Raw genomic sequence first — 19,132 nt, 5'->3', positions numbered from 1 at the left:
TGTTTAAAGAAATAATTAAATCAACACTTCTGCTGGTTGAGCTAACAGCTTCACTGAAAGGTGTATGCAAAAATAAATTAGCAAGCATTTCCAGTTTTAAGCTAGTCAGGATTTGAAGCGAACAAGTGTTTAAATGCAACCAAATGAGGGATAAGTAACTGATACTTCACAGGGGATGGTGGACTTTTCACCCACAACAAATTGCGGATAAGTTGTCCGCCTTTGCTCTCCAAGAGCCTTCCCCAGCCTTGTTGGGCTTCAGCTTCCATTCGCCCCAACCAGCTTGGGAAGTAGTAGTAGTAATAATAATAGTAATAATAATAATTTATTATTTATACCCTGGTGGTTTCCCCAGCCACTCTGGACGGCTTCCAACAGAAATATTAAAATACAATAATTTATTAAACATTAAAAGCTTCCCTAAACAGGGCTGCCTTCAGATGTCTTCTAAAAGTTTGGTACCGTAGTTGTTTTTCTCTTTGGCATCTGGTGGGAGGGCGTTCCACAGGGCGGGTGCCACTACCAAGAAGGCCCTCTGCCTGGTTCCCTGTAACGTGGCTTCTCGCAGCAAGGGAACCGCCAGAAGGCCCTCGGCACTGGACCTCAGTGCCCGGGCAGAACAATGGGGGTGGAGACGCTCCTTCAGATATACTGGACCGAGGCCGTTTAGTTAATGGAAGTTGTAGTACAAAGCATCTCCAGGCTGCTCTAAAATAAGCTACTTTTAAACATAATAAAAATGGCACAATGTCTCTTCTTCAAATTAAAGGCATGCCCCAGATGTCTACCTTTCAGTTTTTCATATCAGCTATTCAGGTTAAACACCTCACTGGTTAATATGACCTCTTCCCCCCCCCCAAAAAAGCTCGCCCAGTCACAGATTTGAACTGCTGATTTTTCCCATTCAGTGTTTCTAAAAGTTGGAGAACTTGTGTATCTCACCAAAGAGATTTTCTTTACTAAACCTCTTGGAACTTAGCATTTAAGAGATAAGGGGTTGATTCTGTGTATATAAATTTGCAAAGGAACAATGGGATTAAAGTTTTTTCCTCAACTCTGTATGTTTATTTTATAACATTTTTCCTGTGAAGAAAAGGCATGTTATCTCTGCAGATACTTTTTACACTTTTTAGAACTGCAAAAACAAGCACCTGTGATAATATCTTCTCGTTAGAAAAACTGCCCCAAATAATCTTTCAGAAATCTCTGGAAGAGTATGACATTGTGAATGGATTAATGGAATTCATTTACCAAAACATTTAAGCATTGCATATAAAGCCTAATGCTTCATAATTAAAAGCAAATCTTTATTTCCTGGACTATAATGTAACTTGAATAGAAAACTATTGTATCTTTAGAAAGCATTTTATTCCAAAAGCATTTTATTTTTAAAAAATCCAATTTAAATTTTTAAAAATCTGATTTTTTAATATATATTTTTAAAATTGATTTTCATCCAGCCTGGTTACACGTGCTTTCCTTTCTCCCCATGTTACATATATGTGGAATAGGCCCGTGTTAACAAGAAGATATTTTGTCCTTTATGTTGGCCGTTGTGACTATTTTATATTCTTATTACCGATCTGGCATATTTCCTCGCTCTAGAGCCCATCTTAGCTGTATTCCAAACCCTCTTAACAGACTGCATTTCAGTTGCTGATAATACTGTAAGTCCTGGAATTTTTGCACTTAATGAACGTCTGGCATCATGACACGAGTGCGCAGCAGCTCAGTAGGAAAGCACATGTGTTGCGTGCGAAAGGTCCCAGGTTCAATCTTTGGCATCTCAGGTATGAGTAGGAAAGACTCCCGTCTGGAACTTTGGAGAATCGCTGCCAAACATTGAAGACAGCAGTGTGCAAATGAACCGATTCCTGTGTTCACAAGAGACCTTTGATTAAAATAAAGGACTTAACTTCCATTCCTGTGGCTTACAAAAATGGATGTGCCATCATTTTTATAACGTCAGATGTTTAATTACTGGAAAGCATGGCTTCCCATAGTGAGGAACTTGCCAGCATTTTCTTGCTATGACTGGCTCTGTATCTGTTCTGTTCTCACTTGAACATTTAATCTGTCTTTCATTTCACAACTACAGGATTGTAGATTTCGTTTGCTGCAGATCTTTGATCTACAATTGTAACAGCTAGATCTTGCTAGAAATATTCCTCTGTGCTGAGCATTTGCTGATATCATTTAATATTACAGTGAGTGCATTAACAAGTCTCCAGTTCATAAGATCTGTTTGCAGATATTGTGGAAAGATACTGATGGATATACAGGCAGCAGCCGTTCTAGGTCCATTCAATATTTGCGTAACCACGCATGTGCTCATTGCACCGAACCTGGAAGTGACCTAAACACATTACAAAAGCATCCCAGTGGGGAGGGGGGGTTAGGGGGCAGAATGGGGTGTTTGCAGGCTTTTTGTTATGGTTGCACGCAATTTCACACAAGCATGCAATGACCCAGAATGCAACCCATTTGCAAATGGGATATTGCCTATAGTCTGCCCATTTTTGTTATATGCATCACAATCGAACTTTATGTTTATAACTTTTCCTTTTTAAAAAGAAGAACAACTGCCAAGGATACTTTATTGTCTATTTATTGACATTTCTCTTTTAAGCAGTCACCTTTTTTGTGTGTTGCAAATTTCACTAATGATCCTTGGCAATATTTGAATAAATTAGTCTGTGTACTTTTCAGGGGAACGTGCATTATCTGACTGACACGATGTTCATTATTAAAAAATTCCTTCAGTAGCACCTTAAAGACCAACTAAGTTTTTATTTTGGTATGAGCTTTCGTGTGCATGCACACTTCTTCAGATACACTGAAACAGAAGTAACCAGACCCTTATGTATATTCAGAGGGTGTGTGGGGTGTGTGATGGGAATGGGTGATGGGCTGATAGGAGTAGTAAACCTGTAGATGACTGTTAACGACTGTTAATGACTGCAATTGGTCTTGCGGGAAAAAGCAAGGGCTGAGGTGCTAAAGAAAGCTTGATCATGTATAATGAGATAAGAATCCTATGTCTCTGTTCATACCAGGTGTGAAGCCATAAGGAACACCATTTCAGATAAAACCACAGCGGACTTTGCTACTAAACTCTGCCACTTTGTCCTTACCCACAACCACTTCAAATTTGGTGATGACCTGTTCCTCCAGATCAGCGGCACAGCCATGGGCACCCGCATGGCCCCACAGTATGCCAACGTCTTCATGGCAGATTTAGAACAACGTTTCCTAAACTCCTACCCACTCAAACCTCTCTTGTACCTACGATACATTGACGATATTTTTATTATCTGGACACATGGTCAACAGACCCTGGAAACCTTCCACCAGACATTCAGTGACTTTCACCCCACCATCAACCTAACAATGAACCAATCTATGCAAGAAATACATTTTTTGGACACTACTATAAAAATACAGGATGGACGTATAGACACCACCTTATACCAAAAACCAACTGACCGACAAACATCCCAAACAATCCATCGTATACAGCCAGGCCCTACGTTACAACCGCATCTGTTCCAACTCTAAAGACAGAGAATCTCACCTAAGAGATCTACAGCAAACCTTTTTAGAACTAAAATATCCACCTGATGAAGTTAAACAACAGATCAACAGAACCAGACTGATACCTAGAGAGAACCTGCTGCAAGACAGACCCAAATAAGAAAATAACAGAACACCACTAGTTATCATATACAGCTCCCAAGTTAAAACAGTACAACGCATCATCAGAGATCTACAACCTCTCCTGGACAATGACAGCTCTCTTTCTCAAGCTCTGGGAGGAAGACCTTTCATTGCCTACAGACAGCCACCCAATCTTAAACAACTCCTCACCCACAATAATACAACCACCAGACTTAACATAGACACTGGTACCAGAGCCTGCAATAAACCCAGATGCCAACTTTGCTGCCACATACACCCGGACAACACCATTACTGGCCCCAACAACATGCAACATACCATCTCAGGACTATTTAATTGCTCATCTTCTAACATTGTGTATGCCATCTAATGCCAACTGTGCCCTTCAGCTCTCTATATTGGACAAACAGGCCAAACCCTACGCCAAAGGATAAATGGACATAAATCTGACATCAGGAATCACAAGACAGAGAAACCAGTAGGAGAACACTTCAATCTCCCAGGATAGTCTATACAAGATCTCAAAGCAGCTGTTTTATTACAGAAAAATTTCAGAAACAGACTGGAAAGAGAAGTTGCTGAATTGCAACTCATTAGCAAGCTTAAAACCATGGAGACACCTGGTATGAACAGAGACATAGGATTCTTATCTCATTATACATGATCAAGCTTTCTTTAGCACCTCAGCCCTTGCTTTTTCCCCGCAAGACCAATTGCAGTCATTAACAGTCGTTAACAGTCATCTACAGGTTTACCACTCCTATCAGCCCATCACACACACACCCCTCTGAATATACATAAGGGTCTGGTTACTTCTGTTTCAGTGTATCTGAAGAAGTGTGCATGCACACAAAAGCTTATACTAAAAACTTAGTTGGTCTTTAAGGTGCTACTGAAGGAATTTTTAAATATTGTTTCAACTCAGACCAACACGGCTACCTACCTGTAACTAGAACTATGTTCATTATTAACGTACAGCTAATATATGCTTGCTGTGATATTAACTACTCATGATAGTAGCTAATTGGCTAATGACCAAATTCTACCATAAAACAGTTTAATTACAGTTAGGAAAAGGTATGTTGTACATTGAAATAAATACAAAAATCATAGTAACTTGTATTGTGCATCTTGTGATTGAACAGCAAAAGGTAACGGATTAAAAAAAGTGTCTCAAGTTTCATACTTATTGCCATTCCTTCCTCCAGTGTGTGCATATTGTTAGGCATGTATTCAAATTACACTGCTGAATAAGGGGTTGAGCCGTTTGTACCAAATAGTGCATCAATATTTCTAGACAAGTGAGCCACTTTGACTGTATTACTCTTACTGTAATAATGAAGATCAGTAAGCTGGTCCTCGACCGTAATAATAAATAAATTGAAATTGAAATAATAATGAAGATCAGTACAGTACTAGCTGGTTCTAATGTAACTAATAGCTACACATAGGAATGAACTTTTTAATTCTTGCACCAGTAACTTCCCCTTATTTTATAGTGATGCAGAGGAGGATTATAGTTCCAGGTAGCACCAATGAATATAACTACTGGAGGTCGGTTGCACAAAGCTAGTGTTATATAAGCACAAGGCATGGTGCTATTTGGCTGTAATTGCAAGATGTTTTGTAATCTTTTGGTTAAATGTTTTTGCCTTGAGTGGACATTCATTAGACTTCACAAGTAACTGCTGATTCCCCCAGCTTCCCCATGTCTGACCTAAGTTTTAACACCTGGTAGACCTGCTTACTGAAAAGGTTTTTCAGTAATGCAGTCTGCTTGCTTAAAGAAAAGATAACTTCCTTAGCTTGAAACTACAGTGGTACCTCGCGAGACGAAATTAATTCGTTCCATGAGTCGTTTCATGTTGCAATAATTTTGTCTTGCGAAGTGCGGTTTCCCATAGGAATGCATTGAAATTTAATTAATGCGTTCCTATGAGAAAAAAAGAAGCATAAGAAAAAGGCGCCGACTCACCCGCCACGGCTGGAAGTCTTCAAGACTCTGGGGAGGGGGAAGCAGCAGGAGGGCCAGGGGTCTGGAAGGAGTCCGGAAGCCATTTACAGAGTTGGGAGAAAGCAAGGCTGGAGCCGCGGGGTCTCCTCCCGCCGCAGCCTTCGCTCCTTCAGAAGCTGCTGCTGTTCCCGCCAAGGGCCACCTGGCGAGCCCCGCTGCTGCTCCTGCCGGAGCCACGGAAGCCACCATGAGTGCTGCGCTGCCGCAGGAGGCAGAAGTGGCAGCCGTGGACGTCACTGGCGGAGTCCTAAAGGTAAGTAGTGGTGGCAGTGGCTTCCCTTCCCATTGCGAGGCTGCTTCGTCTTGCGAAGCACGGCCATAGACGGCTTCATTTTGTGACTCGTCAAAAAAATTGGAAAAAACACTTTCGTTTTGCAATTTTTTTCGTTGCGGGGTACCACAACTGTTCATCCTGCGGGGTACCACTGCTGTTTCTTTGGCTACTTCAAACAGGAACTGAAAATTTAAATTTAAGCCTGTGAATTGTTTGTTTAGCAATGTCTGATAGCTAAGCAAACAAAGAAGGGGATTTTCCACATTATGAAAATAAGTTTCTGTTGGTGTTTGTTGTCAGTTCCAGACAGTTCCCTACAAGCAAGTATTGAGTATAGTGAATTAAGTCAAGGATATTCCACTTTCTGCACGAGCAAATGAAGGTCATGTACATCATTTTGAGAAAGTTCATTTGGTTGGCACAGAGAGCAGAAGAGCTGCTTCTTCATATTATCTTGGGTGAACATAAGACGAACGTGTGTGATCAGGCCAATGTCCATATAGTCCAGCATCCTGTTCTTACAGTAGCCAACTGTGGGATTCTTGATTTTGAAGCCAATATCTTTGCCAGTTAAAATGTTTTACTTTTATACTACCATAGATTAATTGATGTTGACATTTTACCAGTTCTATGAAGTTAATAAAATAATACAATTCCCTCATGCTCCCAATAATCTACTGGAGCTTTATATCCAACATAACACTATTTTTGTAGTGTATTTTATATTTGTTAACAACTTTTGATTTGTTAGCATGTGTTTATTATAGCTTTCATATATGCTAATGTAGTATTGCTAATGAATAAGTATTTTCAGATACAGTTTAATATTAGCATGTTGTCAGCTTGTACCCCAGCTTCCACGTAGTTAGAATGTCCACGCACCTTTGCTCTGTCCAAATTACTCTGATTGTCAGCCAACAATCACTTCTCCTTTTCTATTCTACTTACTTTTGTGGCTCACACTTGCATCTCAATATCCTGAGTGCTGTCATTGCCTTTTGATGAGCGTCACACCCCAAAGTCAAATTCAACTGCACTTAACCATCCAGGGGTCCTTTACCTTTACCCTTTTTACCTTCCAGAAAGTGCTTTTTTAAAAAACATACTTATCACATATTTTAGAAGAAAAAAGTCTGACCACATGTCTAGGAAACAACATTTCCAAATGTTCTTATCAACACATTATGCTGTGTGTGTGTGTGTGTGTGTGTGTGTGTGTGTGTGTGTGTGTGTAACCTAATATATATTTTGTTCCATGTGTCTAATGCACGTAAATGTAATTGGATTTTGTTTTTATTATTATAGGCTAATGCACAGCTAGTTCGAGACGTTGACATAGAGAAAGTGTCCTCATTTGAGAACCCTTATGTAGATGCAATAAGGTATTTATGGAATGACCCTGGAATCCAAGAATGCTATGACAGGCGGCGAGAGTATCAATTGTCAGATTCTACTAAATAGTAAGTATAAATGGGAAGATGTTTTGGATAGTAATGCTTTAGACATATCTCATGGACAGCTGTTTTTCAAGAATTATTTGAGGTGTCCAGTCACTGGGAATCTTAGTTGTTCAAACTTCCTACCTTGTTTTATTTTAGGATAATGTATACAACTACTGATAAAATACTTAGTTTATAAATGTACACATGTGTTCACTTCACTGTCTTACTGCATAGAGTTTGATGAAAACTTTGAAAACTGGCATCCTGAAATTGTAAGCTGTGTGTGTGTGTGTTTTCTATTCTGTCTGAATATCTACTTTACAAACTTAGTCTAAGCATATCAACATATTAACTTTAGAGCAGTGTTTTTTTCATATAATCCTCAATGCATTGCCATTCCTTCCTTAACTTCTGATTTGTCTGATGTCTTCTGGCTGCTGTTAACTTCGCCAGTTCTATAAATTCACATAATTTACTTATCCGTTTCTCTTTTGTTGGGATAATAACTCCTTTCCATTTTTTTTGCAAGTAATAATCTGGCTGTGGCAGTGGCATATAGAATAAAAAAATTCCTTCAGTAGCACCTTAAAGACCAACTAAGTTTTTATTTTGGTATGAGCTTTCGTGTGCATGCACACTTCTTCAGAAGAAGTGTTCAGAAGAAGTGTGCATGCACATGAAAGCTCATACCAGAATAAAAACTTAGTTGGTCTTTAAGGTGCTACTGAAGGAATTTTTTTATTTTACTTCGACCCAGACCAACACGGCTACCTACCTGTAACCAGTGGCATATAGAATTAGCCTTTTCTTATCCTGTTGGGTGTCTTTCCCCCAAAATGCCTAATAGGTATGCCCCTGAAATTTTTAATTTTTTCACAGCCCCACCATGCATGCATCATTGTACCCGCAGCTTTATTACATTTACAACATAAATTGTTTTTTAATTTATATATCTTAGCGAGTTTGGAAGGTGTCAAATACCACCTGTAGCACATTTTCATTAAATTCTCTTTAATAGTGTAACAGGCAGTAAAGTGTATATCCAACCTACAAAGCCTTTCCCACTGTTCCGTATATATTGTGTGGCCGATATCTTGCACCTAGAGATGTAAAATTTCCGGAAATTTTGAAGCTCAGAAAAAAGCCGTGTTTTTTTCCAGAAAAAACGAAAATTTTCAGAAAAATTGAAAAAAAAAAAGCTACATTAGCACTTCTTTTTCTTTTCCAGATTTAAAGTAATTCTGTTACTTTAGAAACATAAAATATAACTATGGACAATTTTAATGGGCGTAAAATTATCACAACTAGCATATTAAAAATATAGTGTATCCAAACAATTATTACAAACAGAATTTACTTTTAATATAATATTTATTTGTATTTGTAACAAATGGAGCAACAATCTCATGAACTGTTTACTAATTTATGTGGAACAAAAAAACCTCCACAAAACGATTTTTAAAAATCCAGAAGTAACAATTATTCATATTTCCTCTCCACAGTATTTAATTTTTTTATTTTATTTTTCAATTTTTCCAGTTTTTCAGAAAAAACGAAATGGCTTCAGGAAAAAATGGGGGACGACGACGGGTTTTTCCCAATTTTTTTCGGGGGTTTTCCAGGCCTTCACATCTCTCCTTGTGCCCATTTAAGTATAACATCTTTTAATTCCTTGGCTTTTAAGTCCCATTCCAATAATTGGTCATGAGTTTTGGACAACAATTTCTTACTATTTTTTAGTAATGTTTTTTGTAATTTAAATTTTTCTCTCCCAAACCCTATTTTTTTATCTGAATTAAATACATTATTGAATTGATGATATTGAAGCCAAACAGTGAGGTGATGTCTTACCTCCTCAAATGTTTTGAGCTTTAATTGTCCCTGATCTTCTTTTAATGCTTTTGGTTCTAGTAATTGTTGATATCTAGTCCACACCTTATATAGAGCATTCCTTACTATGTGATTAGTAAATCCTTTGTGAATTTTCACCGTGTTGTAGCAAGGTAGGCATGCCACCCACTTTTCTCGAGTACTTTTGACAATAATAATATTACTTGAAAATTAGTTTCCTTGCCCAGCTGCCGCACATAAACATCTTTCCCATACCTACTCATCCTTTCCTTATCAGATCTATCTTTGAGTGTCTTGTACTAATATTCCATCATATCTCATTGAAATTGAAAGACTGAATTATAAAAAGAAAACCAAAACACAACCGTGAAGACTAAAATTAAATTTAAAATAATTTAATCACTAGGAGCATTTTTTGAGCTGCCCAAAGACCGTATATTTCTGTTTTTCAAATTGTGTTCAAGTGTTTATTCTAAATGTAGTTGATAATTCTATTGTTCATTTTAGTTGTTATGGATGGTGAAAAATCTTAATATATTAGTGATGCGGGAGGGAAGGAGATAAAATAAATTTTGTCTGACCTCATGTTTCCAATATACAGTTGTACCTTGGTTGTTGAACTGAATCTGTTCTGGAAGTCCGTTCGACTTCCCAAAATGTTCGACAACCAAGGTGACGCTTCCAATTGGCTGCAGGAGCTTCCAGCACTCAATCAGAAGCCATGGAAACTGCGTTGAACGTTTGGCTTCCAAAGAACGTTCACAAACCGGAACACACTTCCGGATTTGTGGCGTTCGGGATCCAAAACGTTCAAGTCACAAAGTGTTCAGGATGCTATAGACTATACATCTATTGCAATGCAAAACACAGTAAGGAAACAATATAATTTAGTATATTTACTAAAGGCTTCATCTGTGTCCTCAGTTTGGCTTGGGGATCTATAGTAAACTATAGAATCTGCAGTGTTGAAAATGACCAGAAATGATGGATTGGAGCATGTCCTCCCACACCCTAATTAGATTTTCCTGGTAATGTGTTGTAGTCAAATGATGTACCTATTTTAACATACAATTATATAACATCAGCTTGCATCATTGTTGTGACAAATGTGGTAAAAACTGTATAAATTTATAAAGCCATTTAAACTACCTGATTACTGAATGTTAAAAAAGACTATCTCATTGTGGTGCAAATTTTTAGTGGCTTTCCTATTCAAAGTTCTATACATACATAGATTTACCATCATTTCTGATACAGAGCAGAGTAGGAAAGGAAGCTGTAATCTTCAATAGGAAAAGATTTAAGTACAGTGGTACCTCCGATTACAAACTTAATTTGTTCCAGAGTAGGTATGCTAAATTGGGAGATCAGAAGGCAGATCAGGGATCTACTGGTAGATTATTCTCTGTCTGCTTCCTGCTGTGGGGATCCACCGACCATGCAGGCTCCATTTGGCCACAAAAGTGACTCAAGAATAAAAGGCAACCAAAAATGTTCAGCTGTAACATACAGTACATAAAAAGGGCAGATCTAACTCAAGCGACCCTGCTAAAAAGATGAGCAGAAGAAGAGGCCACAAACATACCGGTACTTTAGCCTCCAGGTGAAAGCCCCAAAGCTTTCACGAATAAAAATGTTTTTGACTTGTTAGGGATTATAGGGGTAGAAATCCGCCTCCGCCCCCCCATGCTAAAGTTGTTTATGTATGTAACAACAGCAGCTGGGATTCTGTATGCACAGAAATGGAAGGAAGAGGAAGTTCCAACAAAAGAGTTAAGTAAGATAATGGGCTATGCAGTCATAACTGGCAAAACTTAAAGCAAAATTAAGGGAATCTAATGATGAGTGTTGTATGGAAGAATGGATGCCTTTTTCGGACTATTTAAAGAAAGATTATAGTATGATGAACTTGCTAGCAGGACTTGAGCTATGAGCATCAGAAGTAATTAGATCATAATACTGTGGTTATGATTTGATAGATATAAAATCGGGTGCAGCAGAAGCAGAGAAACAACTCCATGGAAAAAGGGGTGGGAAGTTGACAAGAATAAGAGGAAAGAGAAAACTGTTTTGACTGTATTTGTTAAACATGTTGAAACTTAAAACATAATGAAAACAATAAAATTGTTTTTGACTAGTGCCTAAAAACAGATAGTGATGGTACCAATGTGTCTCCCTGGTTGAAGCATTCCATGAATGAGGAGCGACCACTGAGAAGACCTGTTTTCCCGCCCCACCCCTCTCGGAGGCGGCTCACAGAGAAGGGCCTTAATATGCTTTAAAATAAACTAGAACAGGGATCCACTCCCCTCTTCAGGATACCACTGGCTTGCACTTCCTACAAGGGTCCTAACTAGTCCCAAAGAAAGCATTACTTAGGTGCAGGTGAACAGGAAAGAAAGGCAAGAAAGGAACCAGGCTATACTGAAGAAATGTAGTTCCTGCAGTGATCCAAGGGCTTGAAACATCTTGGGAAAGCTCAACATAGAGCAGCCTCCTGAAGGACTAGAAACCTGAACAAGTGGGGAAACCAGCTCTACCAAAAGGGGTCTGCGTACATTATAATGAGCTGTCACAATATCATTTTCCCACCGGACTTTACTCCTTTTGGTAGAGCTGGTTTCCCCACTTGTTCAGGTTTCTAGTCTGCTCTATGTTGAGCTTTACTTAACTTTACTTTCATAAACATAAACAATCACATGCTTATTCAAACATGGGTATGTTCCCATTCGATTGAAGTCTTCTTAGACTTATAAACAAAACTGTTGAGACTTGCACCAGGGTTTTACCTCTCCCAGGCCTTACAATTTTGAAAGGTTTTTATTTTCACCTCAGCAGTATTTTCTTTGTTCCTTACAGAGAGCTCCTGCACAGGTTTAGGGATCTTTGTCTGTCTGTTTCACTTCTGACAGATCACGCTGACACAGTATCCTGAAAATCCTCTCTTAGCAGCCATTGTCCCTCACACACACACGCACACAGAGAGAGCAGAAAACAGTTAAAAAATAACAGTTACTGGAATAACAGTCACAACAGAATGAAATACCTCTCTCATGTGACTCACAGCCAGCCAAAAACATGAGAGCAATCGCCAGAGGAAAAAACACATGTTAAAAGTAACAGTAATTTAGCATAAGTAAACATCCGCATTTCAGGAAAGTATATCATTATCCTTAACAGATACTTGCATTAGAGATGGCTAGAGCTTCAGTGGATCAGTTTGACAGGCATGTTATGCTATGATTGAGAAATTCCAATTATCATGTCTACTATGAAAAGGTCTTTGGTAGAAACCACTGGTGCTTCCTTTGATGGGTGGACATCACATGAACTGCACTTCCTCCCTCTGATGGTGCTGTGCTCATTGTTCAGATCAAAGCCAAAGGAGACACACAGCCCCTGTACATTTGCAGAGTTCCAGTTGAACCGAGCTTAGTTAGGAACATTTATGTAGTGTAGGCCACAGAAAATGCACATGGAAGTCTGCTTGCTAACTATCTACATTCACAGAACCCATTTTATATCAGCTTGTCTATGAGGAAATCTTTTGTGTCAGCTATGGAATCCCAGCACATTCCAGAGGGTTCTTGAGGTATGGGCTGGGACAAGGATGGCAAACTGATGGGCTTGTACAGTAGATGCTAATGGACTACATCTTGCCTTGTCTGTGACCATTGGCAGTGCTAGCTGGGGTTGATGGAAGCTGTAGTCCAATAACATCTGGTTCCCCATGTGTTTCTCTTAGCACATTCCGTTCACCCAGGGCACTGACCAGGCCAGTTTGGCCTCACCCTTGCCTTTATTACTTGGAAGTGCATTCTTGAACGTAACCTGTTCTTCCCTGCATGTTGCAGATGAAGTTTGGTTGTGATGGGTAAGCTGTACTACATTATCTTGGAGGGAGGCTTACAAGGGTAGGCTTACAAGGAACCTATTCTGAAAACTGCTTAGGTGATGGCTTGCCCTTGCATTTTGCCTGTGTAATGCTATAAGGCACCTTTTATTATGATAGCGCCGCATAACTAATAATATGCATGCTACAAAACCTGTAATACGATTTTTAATCCTTTGTGAATGCTGAAATTTATGTTTGGGTGTAGCACTAAAGGAGACATACTCAAAAGTCATGACCTTCAACTTGGAGACAAGAAATCTCATTGACTGTTGTGGTTAAGAACTGACATTCTTCGTTTGCATAATTTATACTTGCAGTAATGCTCTCTAATGTTTTTCCTGGAAATTCTCATTAGACTTAGAATAATTCAGGCACCTTTGAAAGCTGTGCGGCACACATTCTCTCTCTCTCTCTCTCTCCCTCTCCCCTCCCCCCTCCCTCTCCCCTCTCCCCTCTCCCCTCCCAACAAAAACACACATGGATGTTTCTGGAAGGCTATTTCAGTTACTGGCTTTTTATATTTTTGATAGATACATTCAGTTAACTATTTAACCAAGAAAAAATGGAGCACGTGTACACACACACATTTTTACGAATCTTAATATATGTCTAGTACAGGCCATATTTTACAAGTTAATTATAGTTGTAATTCATCTTATAAAAATAATATTAACGGGCTGCTAAGGCAATTCTGCTGGGTTGCCATAGAGATAGGCCTGAGGTGCATTACCAAGGTAATATGTGTATAACAAGCAATTGGCCACAACACTTTCTGATGCATCTACAGGATCCTAGTATAGCATGGATTTGCAGTGTAGTTTCGGAGATAGGAATATTGGTCACAGTTATCAGGCAGATAACCATTTCATGGAGAGTCTAGATAATATTACATTACAGTCCTTTGGATGAGGTGGGAAAGAAATGTAAATTTCAAAGAGGAGATTCAAAGGCTGCCTGACAATAAGAAATTGCCAACACACTCAAGAAGACTCGAGACAAGAAAGATGGGCAGCAAGTTACCGTATATTAAAATATAACAACTATAGAATCTGGCAATCAGAATAATTCAGCCAAAAGTAGCCAAAACCAATGAGATCTGGGTGGTGAGGTACATTTATCTCCCATCTCCTGATCCAGCTGCACACTGTGATTCCCCCATAGAGGTCCAATGATATTCCTTCCCCCTCACTGCATAGTCCTTGGATATATGAACCTGACATGCACACCGTGACCCCCTTGATCATTGTTCACCCCAGTGCGCCAGACAGGCCCAAGCACCACTCTGTCAGATATTTCCCAAAATCTATTCACCCACCCGGACCAAATGCCAATTAGCCAGATTCAAACAAAACACCACTCCAGTCACACAGACCACACCCAACAGTGTGAAGCAGGCAAAAAAGATGTGACATGGGCCAATTAGTGTCACCCAAAAACTTCCTACTTGGCCACTTCAATGAAAGCAACTAGCAGAGCCCACACTGCCAAAGGGAGCCTCAATGAAAAGAGGGGAGAGTATGGGGTGGAGGGGGCTTAAATAGGCTGATCTCCACTTCTCCCCCATAGCACAAATCACCCCGCGTGGTTGCGCGCATTACCACTGTGGGAGAGTCCATCTCTTCTCTTCTTGCATACGGGGAAGAAACAGAATTTGGTGGGGCAGTTAGCATCTTTTTTTACATTCTCGACAGAATTCACTTTGTCTGGGCAGCCTTATAGCACAGCTGGATAGATTCCACTTGTTCTGAGATAATACAATTGATTAACAACCAGTTCAACAGCAGAGAGACAAAGGACAGTGGTGTCTTGTAGTGTTTTTTCCGAAAATAATTGTGTGAGCTTTCCTGACTTGAATGACTTTCAACAGGCACAAATATCTGAATAAATGTCTGAATAAAGACATTGGATTCTTATCTCATTATACATGATAAAGCTATCTTTAGCCATCTCACCCCATGCTTTTTCCTGTAGTCGTAAACAGTCGTAATTTTTCCTGTAAGACCAATTGCAGTCGTAAACAGTCAGGTTTCCACACCTATCAGTCAATCATCCTTTCCCACCACCCTTCTGAGTAATACCCCTCCGCACGCTCTCACTATGTATAAGGACCTGGTGACTTCTCTTTCAGTGTATCTGAAGAAGCGTGCATGCACACGAAAGCTCATACCAATGACAAACTTAGTTGGTCTCTAAGGTGCTACTGGAAGGAATTTTTTTATTTTGTTTTGACTACGCCAGACCAACATGGCTACCTACCTGTAACTAGGCACAAATATGTTATTGATCAGTTTAAGACAACAGGTGAATATATACACATACAGAATACATACGTACCTTGCTACTTTCCTAACAGAGAAGTTTTGATAATACTTAGGTAAGGTGAGAAAAACTGCTTTGGTTCTTGGTTTTCATCTTCTACTGTTCCCCCCCCTCCCTTGGTAAGAGTGAAAAATCAGAATGCAAGCTGTTATTTTTCAGGGTGCCAAATCATGTGGTGGGTTCTACACCTGCCCTTTCATGGTAGACTCACCAATATGAGAAATGTGTGCCTGACATTGCACTCCGCTGTAGAAATGAAACATGAATGTAACCCCCAAAGCAAGTCATATACTGTTATTTCTTCCTCATTGTGCAGTAGCCCCTGATTAGGCCTTGCTAACTCGTCTTTGATCTTGTATGAAAACTTCTGATTAGTCAAGACAGGGTGATGTGAAATGCAGGAAAGGAATGTTAACCTGTGAACATAGTGAGTCACATCAAGAGTTTCTGAAGTGGAGGGCCTGCTTCCCAGGGGTTGCAATGCAAAAAGGGAAGGGGCACAGACTGGCAGCATCTAAGGGGCTTAAGACATACGGTTTTCTTGGGCAGGCAGTTTGCAGTTGTTTCCTAACCCAAAATACTTTCTTTGCAGGCCAAGCTGTTCATGTCTAATGATGTATGTTTGCCATCCATATTCAAATGCTTATGTACCAAAAACAATTGTGGACTGCATCCTAAAACCCTAATCTTTTTTGTGTACATGTCTGTGTACCTCATCTCATCAAACTGTTGAGTTAGTCTGCACACTCCCAGGAAAGCAAGTAGGATTGTGTGTAAATACGTATGGGATTGCATTAGTAGGTTCTAAAATTTGTTGAAGGCTTTAATCCAGGCACCCCCAACCTTCAGCCCTCCAGATGTTTTGGACTACAATTCCCATCATCCCTGACCACTGGTCCTGTTAGCTAGGGATCACAGTGTTAAGAAATTTAAACTGAGTAACTGCGCTGCAGAAAGCATGCTGAGGAAACTGCAGGTTCTGCGCATAATTAAGAGAATGCAAAATAAATCTCCAGCTTGGTTTTAATTATAGAAAATAGCAGAAGTTACATTAACACTACAAAACATGACCCATAGAGTGACCCACCCACCAGGGTACTGAGAGAGGTACACAATGCTCTTTTACATACTATACCCAATTGCTGACACAGCTTAATTCACATAAACTTAACGTCACCTGCTGTACTGCGCCACAGCTGCAAAACATTTCAACACATGAGAGTTGTAGGCCAAAACATCAGGTTGGGGGTGCCTGCTTTAATCCGTTACTCATTTACATAGGAGCAAGTTCCATCGAATCCATGGGCCTTACTTCCGAGCAAACATGTGTAGCCTTGCACAGTAGCGTTCAAGTTTTCAGCCACTAACTCAGGTGTGGAGAAGCTCAGACCCAGGGCCCAAATTTACCTAGTCTTCTCTAGACCAACCCCTCTCTTCTTTCCACACCCTTCTCTCTGGCCTCTTTTAATACTCTTGCCTGGCTGGAATGTGCTTTTGCCTCTTGCTTGCCTGGATGAAAAGACAACGTGCATATGTGTAGAAACATCTGACTTTAGCATGGCAGAGAGGCTGAGAGACACATATATTTCTCCACCTACCTTTTGCTCCAGGTTGGCCAGCCTTTGGACTGAAAAAGGTTCCTTGAACCTGCATTAGCTAAGTGACTGGAAAGTAGGGACAAAACTAACCTTTAAGCCTTATACAGTGAAACCTTGGTTGTCGAATGTAATCCATTCTGGAAGACCGTTCAACTTGCAAAATGTTCGACAACTGAGGATCAAAGGGCTGTCAGCAAAGTGAATGGAGGAAATTGAGAAAGGTGCCTCAGAAGCCATTCAACTTCTGAGGCGCGTTCGAAAACGGAAGCATTCACTTCTGGGTTGTCGGCATTTGGGTTCCGAATTGTTCGGCTTCCGAAGCATTCGACAACCGAGGTTCCACTGTATGAAACTTTGAAACATCAGCTAAAAGAATAACACAGTATTCTTGTGAGACACATAAGAATTCAGTTGTAGGCAGAGCAGGAATCACTGTAGTGTCAAAGAGGATGATAGCAAAGGGGTTCCTGAATTGCAGGCAGAAGGGGCATAGCATGGGTTCTCAGTGCCCGGGCACCTTGGGGGTGGGGTGGGGCACAGAGAGTGGCTGCGCCAGCCCAAGCTCTCACCGCTGAGCAAGCTGTGGCAATTTGAGCCAGTGGCGAGTGAGGCAAGAGGAGGGGAAAAGAGGCTCAAAGCTGACCCGTGAAAAGGGCAGACCTGAGGGCTGTAGTGCCCCATTCGCAAAGGAGGAGGTGGCTGCCAGAGCCTTTTGGCTCTCCTTCGTGGGTGGCGGCAGTGGCAGCTTCCCCCTTCCTCCATCTTGGACAGTGCAGGGGTGGGCGTCCCTTCACTGGCCACGATAAGGAGATGCTGCCGCTGCCCCAGCCCTGAAGGCCCAGTCTGGGCACAGCTTGGTGAGGAAGGAAGCCTATCGGGGGTGCCTGGTTGTGTCCCCTCATGCCCCTTCAAAAATCTGCGCCCAGGGCCACTGGCTCTCTGGCCCTCCTACACCCTTGCTACACCCTTGTACCAGCAGGATATACAGTGGTACCTCGGTTTATGAACACAATTGGTTTCGGAAATCTGTTCATAAACTGAAGCGTTCATAAACTGAAGCGAACTTTCCCATTGAAAGTAATGGAAAGTGGATTAATCCGTTCCAGACGGGTCCACGGAGTACTCAACCTGAAGCATACTTAACCCGAAGCATGGGTGTAATTGGTTCTGGAAGTCTGTTCATAAACTGAAGCGTTCATAAACTGAAGCGAACTTTCCCATTGAAAGTAATGGAAAGTGAATTAATCCATTCCAGATGGGTCTGCGGTGTTCGTAAACTGAAAATTCATAAACCGAGGTGTTCATAAACCAAGGTTCCACTGTATAGGATTAAATGTTTTCCAGGAAATTTATTTTAGACTCTCTGTGTCTCAGTGTAACAAGAATGTTGCTTAATCTTCCAACCATGGTATTTTTGCAAACTTGATTAGGGACACCAAAGGGGTGGTCAGCCATCCCCAAAATACGTGTTTACAAATGTATTCCATGCATTTCTTTTGTTGTTGTTGTTTTGAATTACTGTAGCTTATATTTCTATTGTAAGCTGTCAGGGGAAAGTAATTTTGGAAGGGCAGTAAATATTGTTCTACAACAAGCTATCTGTTATCTTCATATTTTTAGTTGGCTCAAAATTCAGGGAGGGAAAAATGGTTCCATAATTGATCATCAGAGTGTTCTATTTTTATTTGTAAAAGTGGGAAGATGATATCTTTTTTCTTGATTCTTTTTTTATTTAGAAAATTTATTTAGAAAATGCCAAGCAATACATTACTGGGGTTACACACCTATATACTCTCACCCTCTACCCTTAGTCATTTAGTGTGTCCTTTCGAGTTTTGTAAATTATGACCGGTTCATTTGGGGGGAATTTAATAATTGAAGAATCCTCTTCTTTTCATCAGTTTCTTCTGAAAGGCTTTCATTTTGTCTGGATCTGCAGGGGGCTGAGTAATTATGGTGCTTTTAAATATAAGTTCTATGTTTTTAAGATTATTTTTCAAAGGAAGATGGCTGGATATTGTTTCTTAATTCACTGCTACTTATGCACCTATTAAAACGTAG

General features: G+C 40.2%; 1 protein-coding gene across 3 annotated transcripts in view; it reads left to right on the top strand.

The window, feature by feature from the left end:
* Positions 1-19,132, top strand: part of LOC118077036 (guanine nucleotide-binding protein G(q) subunit alpha) — an 87,175-nt gene that overhangs the window by 52,613 nt on the left and 15,430 nt on the right. For all 3 annotated transcript variants that reach the window (XM_035100329.3, XM_088653193.1, XM_088653192.1), the window contains one exon: positions 7,272-7,426. In XM_035100329.3, the coding sequence (XP_034956220.1) occupies positions 7,272-7,426 (155 nt within the window). The remainder of the gene's footprint in view (positions 1-7,271; positions 7,427-19,132) is intronic.

Source organism: Zootoca vivipara, chromosome 10 (assembly GCF_965207765.1).
Source record: "Zootoca vivipara chromosome 10, rZooViv2.hap1.1, whole genome shotgun sequence".
NCBI lineage: Eukaryota > Metazoa > Chordata > Lepidosauria > Squamata > Lacertidae > Zootoca > Zootoca vivipara.
The sequence above is the reverse complement of the archived record's forward strand: the minus strand, read 5'-3'. Positions and strand labels throughout refer to the sequence as shown.